Source organism: Ochlerotatus camptorhynchus, unplaced genomic scaffold, assembly GCF_037179485.1.
Source record: "Ochlerotatus camptorhynchus isolate MF236.1 unplaced genomic scaffold, CSIRO-AGI_Acam_v1.1 ptg000004l, whole genome shotgun sequence".
Taxonomy (NCBI): domain Eukaryota; kingdom Metazoa; phylum Arthropoda; class Insecta; order Diptera; family Culicidae; genus Ochlerotatus; species Ochlerotatus camptorhynchus.
Window position 1 is genome coordinate 1,406,322 of NW_027040496.1, and position 22,103 is coordinate 1,428,424.

Sequence of the window (22,103 nt, forward strand, 5' to 3'; positions counted from 1 at the left end):
GCATTTTATCCCAGAATCCCTTACTACTGAATAGGCACACTGTGTTGGAAGAGGAGCTTGGAAATGAATTAATACAAATAAGAGATTAAGAGTGGCAAGAAATAAGTGAACCAAGAAAATTCGTTGAAAATTACACACTTAAAAATAATTAATTCTAAACACTGTGAAGTAATGAAATTGCACGGTTCGAAAAAGAAGTGTAAATTTCTGTTCAATATGATGCACATAAATGGAGCGTCACATATCATATACGTTTACATTATATATCATGTAAAGTTCTGACACATTTCATGCAATGTAGCAAATATTGTATACAAAATCCCATCATTGTAAACAACATTGTTTGCAAGTTGCTTGGTTGCGTGATATGAAATACAAGTCTACGTGAATGAATGTTTACATCACAATTAAAATTCAGAATTTTTATCTGTGTGGGTTGTTAGCGGAATGCTTAAATAAAACAGCAAAAAGGTTATCTTCCATTTAACTCAACTTAATTAATTTTGGTATCCATGAAAGATACGTATTTCGACTACAATGTGCAGTCTTCATCACTAAAGCACTTATCAAAATCTAACTCCCTTAAGTACTCATCCCCTAGGTAAAAAAAAGTCAAGATCACAGGCATTAAAATTAAAGTACAATGTGTTGAATCAGACCCTACCTAACTAATAAAAACCAAAGATTTAAGTAAACTAAAGGAGAAAAATCTATTCAACTCTCACATAAGGAAAATCCCAAAAGCTTGGTAGCCATCATAATGAAGTAATGGAGTTGGGTTGTTAGCGGAATGCTTAAATAAAACAAAATCCAACCCCCTTAAGAACCCCTAGGTAAAAAAGTCAAGATTTTTTTTTACCTATGGGATGAGTACTTAAGGGGGTTAGATTTTGATAAGCTCTTTAGTGGGAATGACACTGGTGAAGACTGCACATTAATGCATTGTCATAATTTGATTTTCATTAGTTAGGTAGGTTGAGTTGAATTTTGCGCCTGTTATGACTCAATTTTATGTCAATATCAGTGCTGATAAAAATCATATCTTCACACTGAACTTAGCTGAAAATTAAGACAACCTAAGCAGATAGACTACTTACCTGCATGAATTTTTATTTTGACATTCACAACATTCTCTTGATCAAGGCAACCTTTGAGTATCGAAGTCAACATTTGTTTGTCTTCATTCGCGGCTGGAAGTTTATTATCGCCTCTGTTATTCTCAATATTAATATTCGTCTTTATCTTGGTGAGGATGCTTTTGAGGATCAAAAACAAAATTAATATTTTAATTTAATGCAGGGGGCGACCCCGGCGTAGTGGTTACCTTTCACGCTAAAGTCACGAGTTCAAATCTCACCCGCGGACAAGTCACGAATGACCCATGACTATAATAATTAAAAAAAATTATTTTATGCAAATTCTTCTGTCGTATTGGTTTTTACACACAGATCGATGGCAAATTATTACCTCATGCTGAATTGACGATAATATCGGGGATTTAGACAATGAGGTCGACAATATTCAAAATAATCATTTTACCCAACGTTAATTTGATTATTTTGCTTTTGTTCATTTCGCTCGTACGTGACAGTGAAGATTTTCAAAACAAACGCAATTCATCTACACTGGGTTGAAGTGCTACTCTTTGCGTAAATGATAAAAACAGACACTGGTCAAAATTGGTGCTCATATATGTCAGTCTCAGAGCTCCTCAATTCAAATGATTTTTTCTAAGTGTGTATACCCGAGCAGGAACGAATATCTCGATACCTTAAATTGGTATGAATTAGCCTGACATAAGAGGTAAAACACCAAAACAATAGTCCCACAATACCATGCCAATACCAAATTATGCCAATGCAATTCCAAAACAACACCACACAGGTTTTCTTTTGGTATCAAAATATCAATATTTGTTATTTACAAAGTATTTTGCATGCAATTCTTTGGTATTTTACCTCTTATGTCATGCTGATCAATATCAAATTTTGGTTTCAGCTCAGAACAAGGTATTCAGCAGGAGAAGATAACATATGAATACCTAATTCTAAACCTGATAGCAAAATTTGGTGTTAATCAGCCTGACATAAGAGGTAAAATACAATCGAATAATAGCAACAAAATTGATAGAAAAATGCTTTGTAAATAACAAAAATTGTTATTTAGATACCAAAAGAATACTTGTGTGGTATTGTTTTGGTATTGCATTTGCATAATATGGTATTGGAAAGGTATTGTGGGAATATTTTGTTTGGTATTATTTTTTGATATTTTACCTCTTATGTCAGGCTAATCTATATCAGTTAAGGGTATCGAGATATCCGTTTCTGCTCTCCTCCTCTAATTTTGAATCAAAATTTGATTAACTTCCGAGCAGGAACGAATATCTCGATATTTTGCATGTATTTTTTGGTATTATTCTTTGGTATTTTACCTTTTAAATCATGCTGATCAATACCAAATTTTGGTATCAGGTCAGAATTATTGTTATTTTTATTAATTTATTTGATAAGGCTCAACCGAATTAACTTTACAGAGCCGAGGATTCTTGTTCACTATAAAATACATCTTAAAACTTCCGCTATCCAATAGACCTCCTCCACCAGAACGGGAGCCGCTTCCAGTGGTTTACTTGTATAGCAGATTGGCCAACGAAGGTCAGAGCGCTTCCATTGCAACAATGGACGCAAAACGTGGTCAGCACTCACACATTCATCACGAAACGGTTGCTTTGCAAAGTCGACAACGCATCGACCGAAAGAACTGCTGATGAAGAACAATGAGGAGGACCACACAATGGTTGCTGCCGAGTAAACAGACGATCGCGTGACACACATTTAGAGTGGTCTGCTTCTGTCGACAGCCGAGTGAACACTGAGGTCAGAATTATGTATTCATTAGTTTTTTTCTACTACTCGGGGTATGAGCGACCTTTACGCATATTCGAGCAGACATTAATCCAGTCTATGAGTAACCGTGGTTTTATCAACACTGAGCTTAATTGTGAGTCAGAATCTATGACCGTGTACGTAGATTTTTTTTCCACAATACATCATAAGGCTATCCATATCACCACGTGGATAATTTTGGAGGGGTTTTAGACCACCCCTTCTACATGGACAATCATCCATATATTTTTTGAAAAATTGTATGGGCGGGGGACATTTTCTAACCCCATCGCCCCTAAAATGTCCACGTGGTATAAATATGGACAGCTCCGGGAGATTCTGAGGAGATGGAATTACATTTACATTCAAGTTTAATTGGGATTATTGAAATCCTACCATTTGCCAATTTTTACCATGGGCCATTGCAAACGTACTGTGATAAGCTTAACTTACCAACAACTCTTTCCTGCAGGCAGTGTGGATGAAGTAGCCACCAATCACTCAAATCAGCATGTCTTTTGAAATGGTATGCAAATTGATTAATTTTCCGCTTGTGTGCCCTGATGCAGGACAGGTGAGCGTAACGGGAGATTCTGAGGCTTTGTTCAACTGATGGTCATGTGTTTTCTAGTTGCATTGAAATGCCGTGCATAGGGTATGTCATTTCTTCGTCATATGCGTCAAAAACAATAAAGACGAACAGCTACATCCTACATCCTACAAAACACATTTATTGCTTATAAGTTAAATCACGATTGATGTGAAACAAATTCAAATCGGCTATCGGAAGACAGACTTAGACAAGTACCCTACTACTTCACAGTAGGTGAATATAATCGACATCCAACATGTCGGTATAGTTTCTGCAGTTGATGTAGAAGCCGGAGAATTTCATCCGCGTAAATGGATGATACTGACAGTGTCCGGAAAAACATCAGCCTACGGAATTCGGAAAGGAGAGCTCAAATTAAACAATGGAATTGCAATACGAATGAACAGCCATTAGTCTCACTATCCAAAACAATTGAACTTTAAAATGTCCTCAAACATATCCACTTACTCGTACGTTCACTTCTAACTTGTTGGAAAATACAAAAATCAATTTACATCGCAGTTGCTCATCGACGATTTATAAAAGTAATTCCTGTTTAACTTTTCCTTGTATAACGATTAATCTTTGCCAAAGTTTCAGTCTCTCTTTAGACGGAGAGAAAAATCTATGGTAGTTTTCACAAAGTGAAACTTTCATCCTCTCAAATCGTATGTCGTGTTGAAGTATGCTCTCGGAGAAGTTATGGAAGGTGCGATGGGAAATCTCACTGCTACGATACCCAAGCTGTTTACTTTTATGCAGTAAGGTTGGAGTGTGCCCTAAAGTTTTAGTAACAGTTTGTTTACTATCGAGAAAGTTAACGCGGGTGGTCAAAGAGGGTTTTAACTCATAGGGGAGTTGGTGGTGATTCGGAGAAATACAGCACGGGTACAGAGTCAGAAGAAAGCTTCATTCGAAATGGTTTATCGTTGCAACATTGTAGAAAATTACTAGTAGGTGTCTGGCAGAAAAGTGATGCACAATCACCACAGCATTCCTTTATTTATTTATTTCGTCAAGCAAAAGTAGAATTGAAGCTGGGAGTGCAATAATGACAATGAATGACATTGGTTAAATTAGTTTGGAAAGTTCGCTTGTTCTATATTGTTTGTAACAAAAGCCTGCAACTGAACGTTCAAAAATGTAAGTCAATACTTTAAGTAGAAAAAGAATCACGACATTACGATCTTTTTAGGAAATCAGGCGGTAGAAAAGTGTGAAAGAGTTAGGGATTTAGGAGTTAACAGTAATTCTAAACTAATCGCGAATTCGTTTATTATCGGGGTTAACACCAGTTCCAACCCAGTGCGAAACCGAACTTTTTGTCAGTGTGAACCTCAACCTGAGCTAGGTTTTAAAAACAAACGAGCAAACTTCACAGCAAAAAATTAATTTTGATATCACATCAAAGTGGATGCACTTCAATCGTGTTAAAAATATGGTGTAATATTACTTGCCAAAAAGGATAAAATTATCATTAATACTATACATGAAGTGACATTACTCTGCTTTTACTGCATTTGTTTATTTTTGGGGCCATAAAAATTACATGAGATTTTCGACATGATTGAAGTGTATTTATTTTTTGCTGTGTTTCTATACAATTATCAACAAAGCAAGCAACATACTTGGGTTCATAAAATGATTCAGTTGTAATCTTCATGACCCGTATACAATAACAACACTAGATATTTCTCATGTGAGGTCAGTACTGGAACGTGGGTAGATCCCCTTTTCGTGGTACGTTACGGGATGTAAGATCTGCCACCGATTCCTAGTCCTGACTACTTCAAACTAGGGGAACAGGATTTTTCAGTAATCAAAGGAACACATCTTAGTCCTTGTTTCTTTTTATGCCCTGATGATAGTGATAAGTCCTCGGATGATCTTGAAACAAAAAAAAAATGAGTTGGTTAGACTCCACCTATGTGATTCCTAATCTTCTATTCGTTGTTCCCTAGTTTGAAGTGGTTTAGACTAGGGTTCTGATGCATGGTCATTTTCGGTATTATTCCTTATTTTTTGTTGCTACGGAATTCAATTTTGACTGACAAAGGGCGCGTCTTTGGAGGGTGTTTTAACACCCTTGCGGTAAATTCAAGAATGAATACTGTAAACAAATCGATCATTTCTCAATAGTGATGGAGTAATACGACACGGGATATACTACAATAGATCAATTTACTGGTCGCAGTGGTGTTAGGTCCCGAACAGAGGAAAAAATAAATAATTACGTCATGTTTACATTGTATGCTTCCAGTACTATTTTTAGGGCCTGCACCAACTCCTGTTTTTTTTTTTTTTTTTTTTTTTTTGTTGGGGTAGTCTTTTCCCAGACACCTGAGAAGATAACTCAGGGTGTGGGGATGGGAAAAGTAGCGCTCCCGACCCACTAAACCTTACCCTGTGCTCTAGGCCCTTGTCCTCCCCGGAACCGCCCGAAAGCATTACATCATGGGAGGGGGCCGGTTGCGCTATGGCGCATCACTAGTGGTGTGTCAGACGTGACACTCGCTACTGCACAGTAAGCAGCTGTGCAGGGCCTTCCTCTTGTTGTTCGCTGTTAATTGTTCGCCTGAGTTCTAGAGCAGACGTGATAGCCAGCCAACTGTACAGGGCCAAACAGGACAGATGTGACCGCTTACCAGCTGCGTGTGCTAAGCACTCTAAGAACCCGGTGTCACTCCTGTCTTTGCACAACGAGGGTTTGTGCAGGGCTTATCGACCTCCTGGGACGAGCTGGATGGGGCTCCAGCATCCTTACTCTGCTGTAGTTCGTTTGGCCCTAATATCTCTCCCTTGGGTTCGATAATTAACGTTTCCAGGGCACACCACGAGGAGACGAACTACCTGTATCGCCGGAGAACCATCCGGCACAGCACTGTTTAGAGTTTTACGCTGAACATACGTCGTGTTGAGCTGACCCTTACATGGTGAGCAGACGCTCGGATAGGCTGCACCCTCTGAAGAGAGGAGCTTTCTTTTGATGTATAAGAAAAATAAATAATTGTTGTAACAATTCTAAAGGAGACTAGTCTTAGTCCTAGGAGGGACTGTAGGCCTTCTAGCCCTCCCGTAGTTACGTCAATAGTTAGGGGTTGCCCATAAACAAAGCTGGGTCATTAGGCCGATTGGTCATTAGGCCTAACGGTCATTACACCGAACGATAAGGCCGAACGGTAACAAGGCCGAACGGTCATTAGGCCGAATGGTCAATACGATGAATTTCAGAAAATTATTTCCAAACACTTGCGAAGAATATTAACAAATAACGAACACAGTAAAATGCCGAGGAAACTCTTCTGCAGAGGCATTAGGCACACTCTGGGTAATACAGGTATAGCAATTCACACTATCATCACCGATTTTTCGAAAACTGGAACTCAGTCAAGCAAACCACCAATACCATCTGTCAGAGGAGGCATTCCCCTACCTTTTGGCAATATTGATATCTGTAATTGAGATGCAGTTGCCGATAAATCATCGATGAAATTGTGAAGAGTGGTCATATAATCGACGTTTATCTGTATTCTGAAAACTTAGACGTAGCCTGATAAAATGGCAAAGATATGGGGCCTTAGCAACTCCCTGTTCTGGAACAATCTGCAACCTGCAGCATAATGAATTATACAAGAACTTGTAACTTGTAAATCATTGTCTATCAAATGTGAATTGCAAGCTCAAGCCCGTTCAGTTTCATTGTGCTTTCCACCCTAGGGATTCCAAATTTGATGACATGTCTTCATTTTGAAGACTTTTGGAATTCTGTGAAGATTATTATCTCCCGCAACTTCATACAAGTTACCCATGTTGCTAAGCTTTCTTAATTCTTACAAGATTTCTGAAAATAGCTAAGCTTAGCACAACTAAGCTAACGGCGCCGGTGGTGTAGTGGTAAGTGTGATTACCACTCACCCCAGCAAGCCTGGGTTCAATCCCAGTCGGCGCCGCCGGGATGTTCTGAGGCATAACATCTCTGATCACGCCTTCCTTCGGAAGGGAAGTATAACCGTTGGTCCCCGGTTCATGAGTTGATGAGTCGATAGGTAGGGTCCAGATGTGGGAGCTGTCTCCCTGGCGTCGGTAGCATTGGTGCTAAGCACGGAAAACAAGATAGACGGGAAACAAATCAACGGAAAAACAAAATTCCTAAGCTTTCAGGAAGTTCAAAAAGCCTAAGATCCTTCCAGGAAGTTCAGAAAGAGTAAGAACTGATAAAACTGATACGAGGTTCCCTGAGCTCATAAGAAGATATCAGAACTATTTCAAACCATCCTTAGCTTCTATGAAACTTACTGAGCTTTTGATCAGTACGACAAACTTATATGAAGTTAGATGAGCTGTTACGAAAGCTACTAAGTTTGCTGCACTACTACAAAGTTCATTGTACTTCTACAATTTGTGTTGACTTTCTTTATGAAGTTCCACGAAGTTTGTTGATCTTGAAATTTCCTGAAGTAGTACAATAGTTTAATAGTACTTTTAAATGTAATGAAAAGTCCGGAACTTTTAAAAAGCTTTGAACATTTGTGAGGATTTGTGATATTAAATAATGTTCACGGCGAATGAGAACGACTCAAATTTGAGTTTAGTTCACTCATAATCGCCAAAAGTGCAGGAACTCAGCGATGAGTAAAATTTGTCCCATGGTTTCCTGTGGAAAACCTAAAAAATCTGCCGGAAAATGAGGAAATTGACGAAAATTTTATTCAGTCTCGGAGTAGTACCAATAGACTGAGTGAATCCAATCTTTACTTTTCTCAAATTCGGGAATTTTTCCCTGGAAAATCCTGGAAAAACCTGGGAAAACATGAGGCAAATTAACTCATCGCTGAGTTCCTGCACTTTTGGCGATTATGAGTGAACTAAACTCAAATTTGAGTCGTTCTCATTCGCTGTGTTCCCAGAACTTGTATAAAGCTTTCTAGCACAATGATTCCACTTCTTCACAGTGTAGTTTTCAATATTCTTTCGAGATTTTCAGCCGGGGCATTTTTTAAGTTCCCTGAATTTCTACTGAGTTCTTTGAAGCTCTACGAAGTTTGTAGAATATCTACCAAGTTTTCTGAATTTCTATTATGTTTCCTGTTTCCGTTTTTCGAGATTCACTAGAGTCCTCTTGTTTGCTATTTTACAAAAAAGTCGGACAAAGATCACAAAAAAGCTTTACAAAGATCACTGAACTTTTACAAAACCCACTGAACTTCTAAAAAGTTCTCAGCACTCCTAAGGAGTTCGCTGAATTTCTAAAAATTTCTGAACTTTAACAAACATGCGGTTTTATGTCCCGAACTGCGGGAAAAATAGAACTAAGCGTCTTCTGAACGACCAGTAGCTCTTTTTTTTTGAGCATTCTCTGAAAGACTACTCAAAAGTGAAATTGATTTTAACTATCCTTGGATGATTTCAAAACATCTGTACCTTTTGACATACGTTTTCTGTCGGATTTTTAATATTACACATGTAACTATTATCATTCATGAGAGTCTTCAAAGGGTATACCTAGTTTGCAGATGAATATTTTGTTACAAGTACCCAGGAAATTCGAGAGAACATCGCAAGCTAAAACCTAGAATTGAAATTGCTACACGTTTTGCCCTCCACATTTGACACATCCACATCAGGATCACCTTACCCTCAAAGAGATACTTAAATTTAATGACCTTCACGCCCGTGCCACATACATTAATAGAAGATGATCCCTACATTAAAAGATGGTTCATAACGCTGACAAAGGCCCCACATTAAAATATTTAGAGACCTGATGAGTACAACGATAAGCCCTTCAGTCTGCAAACTGTTTGTTCAATGAAAAAATACAATTATGCTCGCGTATCAGTTCATGGTAACTGGCCACATACGAACCTGCGTTCTCTGTCAGTAGTCCCATTATTTTGGACCACAATGGGGTGGTTACCAATGGGAACCGTGAATAACAAACGACAAATTGAACCAATTATCACTATATAGACGTGTGCATGAGCAAATAGACAAACAACAACAGCCATCCGGGTCGGGTGCTCTATTTGAACTCATCCATGGGTAAATATTTGCGCGCCAATCGCTGTAACATTAAAGCACCGGGTGTGTAGACTACATGTGTTCGAGGATGTGTATCACACACACACACATTTGGTCGAACCACATTAACAGAGGGTGTTAAAATAAAGTCGAAAGTCTGTTGCCGAGTGACTGTTGATGGTTGTAATATTCAACCAAAGCATTCTAGACAGCCCCTTTTTGGTGCTTCGTTTCAGTTCTCCTCCTCTTTCAAGATCCAGAGCACTTCTCCGCCACTGTAATGTTTCTCACACGTTCATACACCAATTCCAATGGCGACGGAGATTAAATCGACAATTCACTTTCATGTCCCTTGTCCCCTAAACCACGTCCAACCTGTTTAGAAAGTGTAACCTCGAGTAAGCCTCGAGTATTCGGTCCCCGTTCCACTTCCTTTAATCATAAGAAATATTGTCAATGTGCAGTGAATTCTAGGCATAATAGGCATTCTAGTTGAATGAAAGTTTTGCGAGCCTTTATGTTCACAACCTGATACTGGCGATGTACCGAAATTCGCACACGTTGTCCACTATTCCAACGCTTTAAAAAATTAATTATTAATGCAATGCCTATCGCCTATAGTATGTAAATTGTATGAAGGATCGATAGTATCATTCATGTTCATCACACATATTTATTATGTGGATGTAATAATGGTTAACAAATTAAATGTTCGAATTAATAAACCGTCCAGCATTTGGTGCACAACGGCAACATTTTATTAGGGCAAAACTGCTGTTTTAAACTTCAACTACCGATTTATGACAAATAAAAGTTCACTCCTGGTAGCGGAAATATTCATCTAGTTGATGATGTTGTTAATTTGCATGTACGAGCTTTTATTCGGGATAAATCGATCGACGATTGTTCACAAAAGCATTTTCGCCCTTTTGACATGTTGATGAAGAATTGTTTAAAGATTATCAAGCGGCGAGGTGATGTGCAAACATGTAATTTATCTTAGAATTCCTCGAATGTGAACACATCATATGCGAGGGGTGGATTTGATCGGAAATCCTTCAAGATTCACCCACCATTTCATACGAAAACGGAACGATAAACAAGTGAACTCCGATCTCAGCAACACTTTTCGTTTCTTTCTTGACTTTGGTTTAGCAAGGAGTAGGCGTGGAAAATCAGAATTCTTCGTGAATTGGTTCTTGACTGTTTGTGACATGCTATCAATTGACTTTGTAGTAGAGTGGGGGGAGTGTAACATGGACAGGGTTCCGGGCAGGTACTTGTTTCGTCGGGAAAACGTTTAATATCACTGTTTCGATCATGTACCCCTTTCTTATATCTTATTTTATGACCATCGGAAAATTCAGTGATTTTCTTAAAGGATAAAGAGATGAGAAAATAAACAAGACATGTGATGCCATCCGCAAAATTCGTTGTGATGTTATTTTCACAAAGTCGGAGATCATAATTTTACAATCATTGCATGTAAGTTTTGTTGTAACCGCTACCCTACACACTTAGAAATAACTAATTTTACACTTGACGGAATCCATCTTTGACATAGAAGATGAGACGTAAATAAACATGTCATGTAATATTAAGTGCTCCGAGACTGAAGAGTTCGTTGCTTGACGAAAAGTACGTTTGATTAAGCTATATTATGCGTCTGTTATGACTCAAATTTATGTCAAAATTGAAGCTCGTATATGTCACTCTCAGAGCACCTAAATATACATGAATTTTTCTAAGTGTGTACAAACTTAGATATAGCTAATTTAACACGTGATTGAATACATCTTTGACATAAGATATTAGATGTAAACAACCCGAGCAAAGTCCAGCATCAAAATGACAGCAGATAGAAATTAAGTTTTGATATCAACATCAAACTGAAATCATAATTTGATTTCAGTTTACGCAATTGACAAATTTGATACCTACACACTTAGAAATAACTACTTTTGCACGAAACGTAATCCATATTGGATGTAAATCATGGAACGTAACAAACATTTCATGTAAAATTAAGTGTTCTCAAACCGAAACATAAGCAACTAGGCGAAGAGAACGTTGATTTTCTCGTTTCTTTCAACTGATTCTTTTGTCAAAAGGGCCGCTTACATGTGTCGGTCTCAGGGAACCGAAATTTACATGTCTTTTTCGTAGTGTGTAATTTTGATTTCATTTTGCTGTACATTTGCTCTTCAGAAATATGTTGTTGTGGGTATGTTTTCATTGCCTTAGCATAACATCAAATTGAATACTTGTTTTGTTATCAACAGGAAAAATGGATATCAAATTTGTTTTCCGTTTGCTCTCACTGATAGCAGAAAAAGTTTTCAATGTGATGTCACAGGAAGATTTGTTTGCTCTCAATTGTGATATTTTAACCGTTAAAACGACCAAAACGACAGCAACCTGGGTAATCATTATCAGCGAAATCACAACATCAAATTTAGATTTCAATTTGATCTCAGACTTTACTCGGGAAACATGTCATGTAATATTAAGTGTTCCGAGACTGAAAAGTTCGTTGCTCTACGAAAAGTACGTTTGATTAAGCTATGTTTCGCGTCCGTTATGACTCAAATTTATGTCAAAATTTACGCTCGTATATGTCAATCTTAGAGCACCTAAATTTACATGAATTTTTCTAAGTGTGTTTGTCAATTGTTTAGGTCTTCAGCAATATTCGCAACGAAAAACGTGTAAATTGTCCAAATGCGAACTATGGGGTAAACTTGACAGGTGAGGAGAATTCATAAGAAATGAAAAACCTCTTTAATACGGGGGCAAATGAGAATATTTGCATTGTTTGTATCTTATTTTGTATACGATTATTTTTAAAATCAGTTCTGGCGCACATGTTTTTTTTTGTTTATTGATTTATTTGATAAGGCTCAAACGAATTAACTTTACAGAGCCGAGGATTCTTGGTCACTATACAATACATCTTAAAACTATAGTCAAAAGGTACAACACAATAAACACTTTATCTTCCGCTATCCAAAAAGCCTCCTCCATCAGAACTGGAGTCGTTTTCAGTGGTGTCATTGTATGGCAGTTACGCCATCGTGGGGCAAAGCGCTTCCATTGCAACAATGGACGCAAAACGTGGTCAACACTCACATACTCACCACTAAACGGTTGCTTTCCGAAGTCGACGACGCATCGACCGAAAGAACTGCTGATGAAGAACAATGAGGAGGACCACACAATGGTTGCTTCCGATCACTAGCGTGCACATGAATCTTTTTAAGGAGGGGCATTTTTTTTCTATGGTGCATTCAATCTGGGGATGGAAAGTACTCCAAAGTGCGTGGTGGATGGTGCTGTCGACCCACCACTGTTTCCCTACCGTTCAATTTAGCTAATTTTGTTTATTTTTTTTATATTTTTCTTCAATGCAAACTGCTTTCAGACAGCCAATGGAATGGATCGTAGTTAGCCACCAACTGGGTGGCACACTTTCCGCTCCTTCCGAATGTCCACGAAGTGGTCGGCCACCTTTGCAAAGTATGCGCACAATATCGATGAAACGTTCCATTATATAGCGATTTTTTAGCCGCTTTGCCTCACCTAGCAGCAATCATAGTTGTTTTTTGTGGTCCAGTTCTTCGTCGATACCTTTCCTGGTTTTGAAATTTTTCCACGCTTCCACACTACCACTGCGTATCACTGCGATTGTGTTTGCCCAGCAACTCGGTCGCTTTCTTCCAATTTCTGAACCCTGTAGGAATCGTTGTAATAATGTTTTGCGTCATGCTCTTCTTTACAGGTTAAAAATATGAACCAAAGAAAATATATCCTTCAAGGTACTGGCATCATGTTTTATTCAGTTACCTTTCTAAAATTTTGTGCAGTACATTTTGTATATTTTGAAGGCATCGTTACAGTTATTTTTGAGTATTTCAAGGTTTTGTTTGCCCTTATATGCTGTTGTAGTTACACTTTACTATTACCGTTGCGAGTACGTAGAAATTGGACATTGGTCAGGTTTAAAAAATATGTAACGTTTGGAACAAAAGCGAGTACATGATTGTTAACGGAATTACGACTTGTGCATGTCAACCCTGCCCAAAGTACCGCCAGTCGGGGTGACACGAAATGATGCCGAACATTCAACATGTTTTAAAGATGATACAAAGGACAATCCCGAATTTATTGCAACGCACATAAACAGCTGTAACTTTTTAACCACGGTAACAAATGACTTGAAATTTTCAGAGAAGATTCTTAGACGAATTCTTAGTAAGACCAAGGTGCTATGGCAAACTAATACCCACTTTTCAATTAGGGAATCTAAGAGCTGTCTTTAAATTTTATACAGTTGCAAAAAAGTCCATTCTCAGAATTCCTTGAGGGTCTTTTTGAAATTTTTAGAACTCTATAAGCTCTATTGAAATTCTTCTCAGAAGTCCTGTGGAATTGTTTTTAGAATGCTTCTTGAATTTTACTCAGAACACCTTGGAACTGAAATTCCCTTAGAGTGTCAGAAGAATTCCCTCAGTATTATCCAGAAATTAGTCCCAGAATGAGCTAGAAATTATCGGTACTCACTAGAAATTTTCCACAAAATCCCTTTGGAATTTCACTCAAAATTTGATTTTCTCGGTATTCTTTTCAAAATTATCTTGGAACTGTCTGCAGGATTCACTAGAAATTAATTATCAAAATTTTCTTGGAATACCCCCCAGAAATATTTTAGAACTGTCCTAAGAATTTTATATCCTTGAGGTTCTTCTCGGAATATTTTGAACTTGTTTTTTCTCAGAACACCTTGGTACTGAAATTTCCCTAAAGTTTCAGAAGAATTTCCTCTGTATTCTTCAGAAATTCTTTCCAGAATGAGCTTGGAATTTTCCTCAACATCGCTTTGGAGTTTCACTCAAAATTTAATTTCCTCGTTATTCTTTTCGGAATTATCTTGGAACTATCTGCAGGATTCACTAGAAATTATTCGCAGAATATTCATGGAATCATCCCCAGAAATCTTTTCTTTTGGAACAGTCCTCAGAATTCAATACCTTTGAGGTTCTTCTCAGAAGTAAAGTTTAAGTTGCCCGTCCATTCACCAAAACGTTGTATTTTTTTTTTCAATCAGAAATGTGCAATAAAGCTTGCCCCTACATTCACCAGAACTGGACAATTTTTACATCAGGAATTTTCAATTCAGCTTGCCCCTCCATGCAGCAGATTGGTGCAAAACTTACACCAGAAATTTTCAATACAAACCTGCCCCCAGGTAATTTTAGACCAGAAAATTTAAATTGACCAAAAGGGTGTAAATTTTCCACCGTTAATAAAAATTGCTTCTCCAATCTTCTGATTCGTGCAGATTTCCTTTTTCCATTTTCTATCAGACATTTTCAATATAGCTGGCTTCTCCCATCATCAGAATGTTGCTTGCCCCTATTTTCGGATTTTTCATCATAAATTTTCAGTAAAGCAGCTTCCCTCTAATCATCCGAATGGTGCAAATTTTACACCAGAAATAATTATTAAAATTTGTTTCTCTATTCAGCGGAGGGATGCAATTTTAAGACCAAAATTTTTCCGAAAAGCTTGCCCATCCGTTCACCAGAACGGTGCAGATTTTCACCGGAAATTTTCAATAAAGCTTCATTTTAAATAAAACTTGTACCTTTATTTTCTATATCAGTGCAAGTTTTCCACCAGAAATTTTCTGTTCATTGCATTTATCAGAGCGATGCAAATTTTTCACCAAAATTTTTCAATAAATCATGGTCCTCCATTCACCAGAACAGTGCACCAAAAATTTTCAGTGAAGTTTGTATCATCATGCACCTTTGTGGTGTAATTTTCAAGCTTTGCCTCTTCATGCACCAGAATGGTGCAGGTTTTCCACCATAAATTTTCAATGAAGCTTGCATTCATCAGAATGATGCAAATTACGTACCAGAAAAATTAATAAACTTTGCTTCTACATTCACCACTTTGATGGTATTTCTACACCAGAAATATTCAGTAAAAAGCTTTTGATTCAATTTACCACCACAAAGGTAAATTTTTTCAACCTTAAATTTACCCTCTTCTTTTAACCCTCCAAAAAATTACACCAAGATTTTTTGTATGCACCACTGTGGAGCAATTTTTTGACCAAAAAATGTAATTTAAACTTGTCCCTTGACGCATCTTTGTGGTGCAATTTTCAGGCACCATCTCAAAGGAATTGACGCAATAAAAGGTTTTCAGTATTATGAAATGAAGTTATTTTACCTTCAAATCAAGTTATCAAGAAATCAAGTTATTTAATATTCTAATTTTGAAAATTTGAAAATAAAAATCTTATTTATGAAAGAGGGGTCAATTGCCCCCACCTTGCCCCATCCTGTGCACGCCAGTGCTTTCGATAAACAAGACGATCGTGTGGCACACATCGAGAGTGGCCTGCTTTTGTCGACAGCCGAGTGAACACTGTGGCGCACATGCTGCAGCTATTAATATAAAGTTTTATCAAATGATTAAAAAAATCGGTTGGTTGCCTTTTCCACTACAGAATATTGCCGAATTCCACCATGTTCACCTAGAAGTTGGTAAAGACTATATTCGAAAATAATGAGACACATATTCAAAGTGTTTTTATGTTACTTCATACGCGAAGCTTGCGATTTTCAGAGTTGGTTGGAAATGCTATCTTACATGAGGCTTTAGTGTAATAATTTATTAGCTAGAGAATGGTCTTAGAAGAGGGAAGGTGGATAGTTCCGTTAGAGTACGGAAGTATGAAAATTGAATAGAAGTTGAAAATGAGCGAAGGGCCATTAATGCGACAGTACCTACAAAGTCAAACGCACACTTCTTTGCCTAACCCGTACATTGGAGATTTGAAGTATGTCTTCAAATCTACAGGCTTATGTTTCAACATCATAACTTTATTGAACCTCTTCTCCATAACCAAATCCCCGCACCTTTGCCTTGACACTGTTCATTAGATTTTGGGCAATAGTGGAGCCAACTTGTTTCGGCAGTTTCAACCACTCTTTCTTCAAATCCAGTTCATTTTCCACCACCTAAGGGATTTTGTAAAGTTTTGGCTTCATGATAGCCCAATATTTATCGACTGGGTGAAGTTCCGGCGTGTTCGGATGTTGTTTTTGTACCAGTCTAAGACTGGTCGGGCGTAAGAGATCGTCCATTAATTATGTCACACTTTTAGGGGGGAGGGTTTTTTGAAATTGTGACGGGTCATACAAAATAAAAATTATGTCCATACAAAAAATGTGACAAATGGGGGTGGGGAGTTGAAAATTGGCCAAATTTTCGTGGCATAATTAATGAACCTTCCCTAATGGCAAGATAACAAATCCGACTAAAACAGCGCCTGGCCGCCGTGGGACTTCAGGAAGGGCAGGCGGCGCTTCTGGAGGCATTCATCCTTGTGAATTTGCTTGTTAATGGTGTCAGATGTGATGAAGGGCTGATTCATTTTCACACATCCCCAAATTGCCTTGCAGGCAATGAATTTTTTGGCAAATTTTAAATTTATTTATTTTTAAAATTGAATTAATGTCTTGATCACACGCGATACGGTTCAATGATGAATTCTAAGCTGTTTTCCTATCCATCTATGTGACGCGTTTGAATTTTTCGAAGTAAGTGTACAAAATTTGTTTGCGCTTCTTTTCTTGTTCCGACGCCATCATTGTAACCACTTGAACGATTGTGATGAAAATCTGCCGGCGTAAACATTACAAAATTGCAGATTCAAAGTGTTTTTATGTTACTTCATACGCGAAGTTTGCGATTTTCAGAGTTGGTTGGAAATGCTATCTAACATGAAGCTTTAATGTGATAATTTATTAGCTAGAGAATGTTCTTAGAAGAGGGTAAGTAGATACATAGTTCCGTTAGAGTACGGCAGTATGAAAATTGAATAGAAGTTGAAAATGAGCGAAGGGCCATTAATGCGACAGAACAAAGTCAAACGCACACTTTTTTCCTAACCCGTACGATGTACGCGGAGATTTGAAGTATGTACATTAACATCATCATGGGATAGAGGGTGGCTTCCCCTACCCAATGGTTATCTTAATTTGCGTGGACGTACCTTGAATTCCTAGAAATCATCGAGAGAAGTAATTGTTTACAAAAGCTACTTCGCCCTAATTCCAGCTCTATCTAGATATCATAGAATGTACACTAGGGCAACCAATAAACAATGTTTATGTTTGAAGAGTTAACTTGCTCACCCCCAGAATGGTAGATTTGGTTCTTGGAAACAATGCGCCGTGGGCTGGGAATTAAATCTAGCAGAAAAAAAATAACGCTCTAAGATTGCATCTAGTTGAGTTGACGTCTTGAGTGAGATTAATTGCTATATTTGTTTTTCGTCCATCTTGTTTTCCGTACTGAGTACCAATGCTACCGACGCACAGTAGCGGGCTTCAATAAAAAAGTGATATAGATATGATAGTGGTTTACCACCCATTGTAGCACGGATACTAAGTCTGACAGCAGTGGGCTCTCTTCTCTGTTTGTCTTGATCAAGCTTAATAACCTCTGATTGTCCTCAAAATGTCGCTGTATGAAGGGCCAAAAACGGATTGGGTTGATCGATAGGCAAAGTCGCCTATACGCATTTACGAAACAAAAAAAAAAAATCTCCATCCAGCAACTTGATCAGCCAATTAGTCAAAAAGACAAACCCCCAAACAGGAAGATGCCCCAATGAGTGGGGAAAAGAGCCCGCCCTTTATCCACGAAATGTTATCAAGAGGGAGTTGTCATTCTAACTCTCTCCGTCCAAATCGCTTCAATCGGGTGCCCTTTTATATTTGTACTTCAATGTATATACGTATTATGTATTATGATTATTGTGAAAAATACTTACTTACAGGCTTCAATACAAAAGTCGGACAAAACCTAAAATGTTTTGGAATCTAGCTGAATATCTCATATATAGTTAATTCTGGGATGCTGATTCCATTTTTGACGTCGGAAGTCATAATCTGATGCCTTTGAGCCATTGATTGATTATTTGTTAAGCTTTATTAATTCATAATAGTTTTCTGTTTATTTAAGATGCTAAATGCATTATCAAGGACATCACATAAATAACTAAAAAATAATAAATAATCACTTTTGTTTCATTAAAACTCATACTTACCATTTCTGTTGTGAAAGTTGTGAAAAAAAATTAAATCATCATCTCTTTCATAGTTCTTCTATTCTCCACGGGGCCTATATTATTTTGTAATATTTGAAAAATTGAAGAATTTCATCGATCAGCCCAGTTTTCACATCCACAGCCCGACAGTAGAGCCCTTTCCTCTATTCCAATGAATGACAGAATAATTATAGTATACCAGTCTTCTCTTTGAATGACGTAGAAATGATACTACCACCGACTATCTATTATGCTAGTAGGTATTCGCTAATGAGGATGGAAATGACTTCAGTGTCACAATAAACAACCTCCTTCATTACATTGTGTTTATCCGTTTCCCTATTCACCTCCAGCTAGGCGACGTACCCTCCTGGTCGTCGGTTGTGCGCGCTTCTACTAGATTTGCAGCAACCCATCAACAGCGTCTACTTCACACAGCTTCCATTGAGCACAACTCTGATAGCCATCCACCCAGACAAGACATGCCCAATCCGACACATTATCCTTACCGTTCTTTTCTCCGTTCTTCTGTTCCATTTCAGCCGCAAGACAATAGTTTGGTTGCCCCTGCCAAGAGGACGAAAGCTTCGCTGTCGATAGTGAACCCACTGGATGTGCTCCGGCAACGAATCATCCTCGAGATGGCCCGGAGACGAATGCAGGAAAACTCGATGCAGGTAAACAATCAACTACGTCATTTACGTCATTTGCCTCCCTTGTTTGGACCGGGCCTTTGTTGCTGGAAAAGCTGGGGGACATGACATGATGACAGCACATAGTGTTGTACATTTTTCAACGAGGTGATGCTTATTCGACAATAGTGAGGTCTTTATCATAAACAATCAATGCTGCTTGTTGGTTAATGTTTAATTGAATGCTAAAAAAGTGATAATTGCATTGCACTCAGTTTTGGTCCCTTTTAGATGACTTTGAATAGTTGTATCCACAATTAATGAATATAGCTAAACATTACTTCAAGGACAACATGTGAAAAGGGCATACAAGCTTTTTGTAAACAAACTTTCTTATGCCTTTTCTCGCCACCCATATGACACCAACGCAAACTATCAACATCACCGGGTAGAGGAAACTTTTCTCTTCTCGATGATGTTATTGGTTTGCGTGAGCGATCCTCGGTTGGTGAGGAAATAACCTACAAAGGTTTGTTTACAAAAAGCTTGTATGCCCTTTTCACATGTGGCTCTTGACTTTTGATTTGTGATGTTGCAAATTAACAAAGGTTGCAGTTAAGTTCTGAACTTCTAGTGTGAATTTCGAAAACATTATGCGATGACTGCCAGCAATATAGAGTAGAATAAATTAATAATAACTATCATATTCTACTATCTCTTGGCTGCTACGTCCAATTTGAACACATTCACATTTGTTGATTGTGATACCACGATTGTGGTACTCTATATGGCAACGGAAATCGGGAGCCATCGGGAGGCCCCCAAATATATGCCATCAAACAATTATCACTATCGTTGACGAATAAATTGATTGTCAGCCAAACGATCAAAGTAGAAATGATCAGTGGTGAAATTCTACCCAAATTCCAAAGGAAATCGTGAATATTAATTCCGCTTACGACGTTTATGGCTTCTTTATCAACTTGTTGTTAGATTATTTTTTCAAAGAAATGTACTAGACCGCATACGTACATACGATGAATGGTAAACAAACCGTTTAACCTTCCAAATAGGATCCGATGGTGCCTTGTGCTATGAAAGGCATTTTCCTATTCTCGGGAATCGAATTTCCATCCGCTTAGCAATGTGTGAACACTGTTTTATATAGTAACATATTTGGCGTGTTTACGATGACGTCTTTGGCAAACATCAAAAGAACCAGGAACAGGGTGTAAGGCGACAAGTTTGGTTGCCTTTTTGGGAAAAACAGATTGTTTAAAATTCGATCTGAACTGGTAGCTGGTGATTTAGTTAAATGTCATGTCATTAGAGGTAATTTACGGTCTTGTGTAAATTTTGGTAATCCAAGCTTTCTCATTCACGGTCATGTTGCAAATTATCTTTTTCATTTGGATTTACCTTATTCTTCGTGTCTCTGTTTGTTCAAATTAAGTTATGCTACTTACATACCCCCTGTTTTAAGAACACAACCAGAATATGTTCTCAACTATAATGATGCTGGAATAAAAACTACTCAAGTTTGTAGTTTAGTGGATAAGGTGGGTAGACACGAGATAAACCAAAAACTAAATACAAAAGCTAGCAAAAGGATAGATGAGCTTTCCCATTTAGAACTTCAGCTAAAAGCAAAGTTAGAACGTGATAAAAGCTATTATAAAGTGATGAAATGAAATAGTTCAAAGCAAGTTGATTCAAATCGAACAAACGACGCATTGCGCATGCTCACATGAGCGAGCTCAATGCTCGGTTGCTCGCTCACCATTTCACCAATGAAAGGAAGGGAGGAGAAAAGCTGCGATAATACAAGCGCTTGCCAAATCGTTTTCTTCGTCATTTTGTTTCGAGCAACGGACGGATAAGCGTCGGACACGACCTATGAGTGGTACAGCATGCATCGCACCAATACAAATACGACGCAGTGGTGCCACATTATTTCCATTATCAATCTGTATTTTCACCGTAAAAATCTTTTTAATCTGTTTCTGGCTGACAAAAATTTGTAAAATAATCTGTATAAAGTCTATAGTATGATATTATTGCGGATCGCCGTAAATATACTTTGAGTTCATTTGAGTTGTTCAGAAATAGTTTGTTCATAGTTCAGAATCTTCAAGAATGACTTAAGTTTGCTTTCTTTATAATCTATTTAAATGACCACGAAATCCTAAATAATGAATTTTTTAAAGTGATTTGTATCTTTTTTAAAAGACTAAAAATACAAAACAAAAATCAAGTCCCAGTAGTAAGAGACAAACCTGAAATTTAATGTCATTTGATTTTTTTTTTACTCAGCAATTTTAGAAAATGAAAAATAAGCATTGAAATTTTATGAAGTATTAGTTGTAAAATGTTATGCTCGATGTTTCATTTTCTCAACCTCTTTTAATCAAATCAAATTTTCAACTTTATCGAATCATTTGGAAGATTAAAAGTATATTGAATTGGCTAGCTGCCCAAGTAACAATTCAAGCTGAATTGTAAGAACAAAGGTTGATTATTGGTTGATTTAAGGTGTACGAAGCTGATTAACACCAGGCTGAATATACAGTTGATTAGTAGTGCATGAAGCGAATTGTATCCCCATAATTCAACCTCAGTAAGTTAGCTGATATAAAGACTGAACAACAAGACTTATTTAAGCTTAATACTACTCCACAAACCAGCAATACGCTACAAATATTCTGATAGCTTGATAGAATAATATGAATTTATTGCACAATATTGTTAAATGTCATCAGTTGCATTTCCGACATTTTAGATATTCTAAATTCACTGCCTACCTTTCTAATCCCAAGCAGCACCAGCAGTAGAGACAATTG

The 22,103-nt window shown here is 37.6% G+C and overlaps 1 protein-coding gene across 1 annotated transcript in view; it reads left to right on the forward strand.

Moving 5' to 3' along the window:
- Dh44 (diuretic hormone 44) overlaps nt 1-22,103 on the forward strand; it is a 145,254-nt gene that overhangs the window by 89,414 nt on the left and 33,737 nt on the right. Inside the window, exon 3 of the mRNA XM_065237855.1 lies at nt 19,174-19,308. Coding sequence (XP_065093927.1) covers nt 19,174-19,308 — 135 coding nt within the window. The remainder of the gene's footprint in view (nt 1-19,173; nt 19,309-22,103) is intronic.